The 301-nt window shown below is 33.6% G+C and overlaps 1 protein-coding gene across 1 annotated transcript in view; it reads right to left on the reverse strand.

Moving 5' to 3' along the window:
* Positions 1-301, reverse strand: part of LOC108575529 (WD repeat-containing protein 37) — a 24,386-nt gene extending 24,085 nt beyond the window's left edge. The window contains exon 1 of the mRNA XM_017938351.1: positions 25-301. Coding sequence (XP_017793840.1) covers positions 25-292 — 268 coding nt within the window. The 5' untranslated portion in view covers positions 293-301. The remainder of the gene's footprint in view (positions 1-24) is intronic.

Below are 301 nucleotides of genomic sequence, written 5' to 3' on the forward strand. Positions count from 1 at the left end.
ATATAAGAGAATAAATATTCATACATCCCAAATTTTCCATGTAGAGAACTTCAAATTCCTTTTCTATTTGTTGAAATAATTCAAAAAGTTTACATCGTAAAACTGGTGGTAATATACTATCATCAGGATCTGCCCGAAAAGCTGCATAATGAAGTGCAATTGGTTGTAATGGTGTAGATCCACTTTGAGATTGCAATTCTGTGTCTGTACTGCTTTGAACTCTTGGAATAGAAATACGTTTAATTTTTCCAGAACTTTTATTTCCAGTCGTCATAGATGGTTCTCCAGGCATCTTTCACTC

The sequence above is a fragment of the Habropoda laboriosa genome, unplaced genomic scaffold (assembly GCF_001263275.1).
Source record: "Habropoda laboriosa isolate 0110345459 unplaced genomic scaffold, ASM126327v1 scaffold311, whole genome shotgun sequence".
In the NCBI taxonomy this organism is placed as follows: domain Eukaryota; kingdom Metazoa; phylum Arthropoda; class Insecta; order Hymenoptera; family Apidae; genus Habropoda; species Habropoda laboriosa.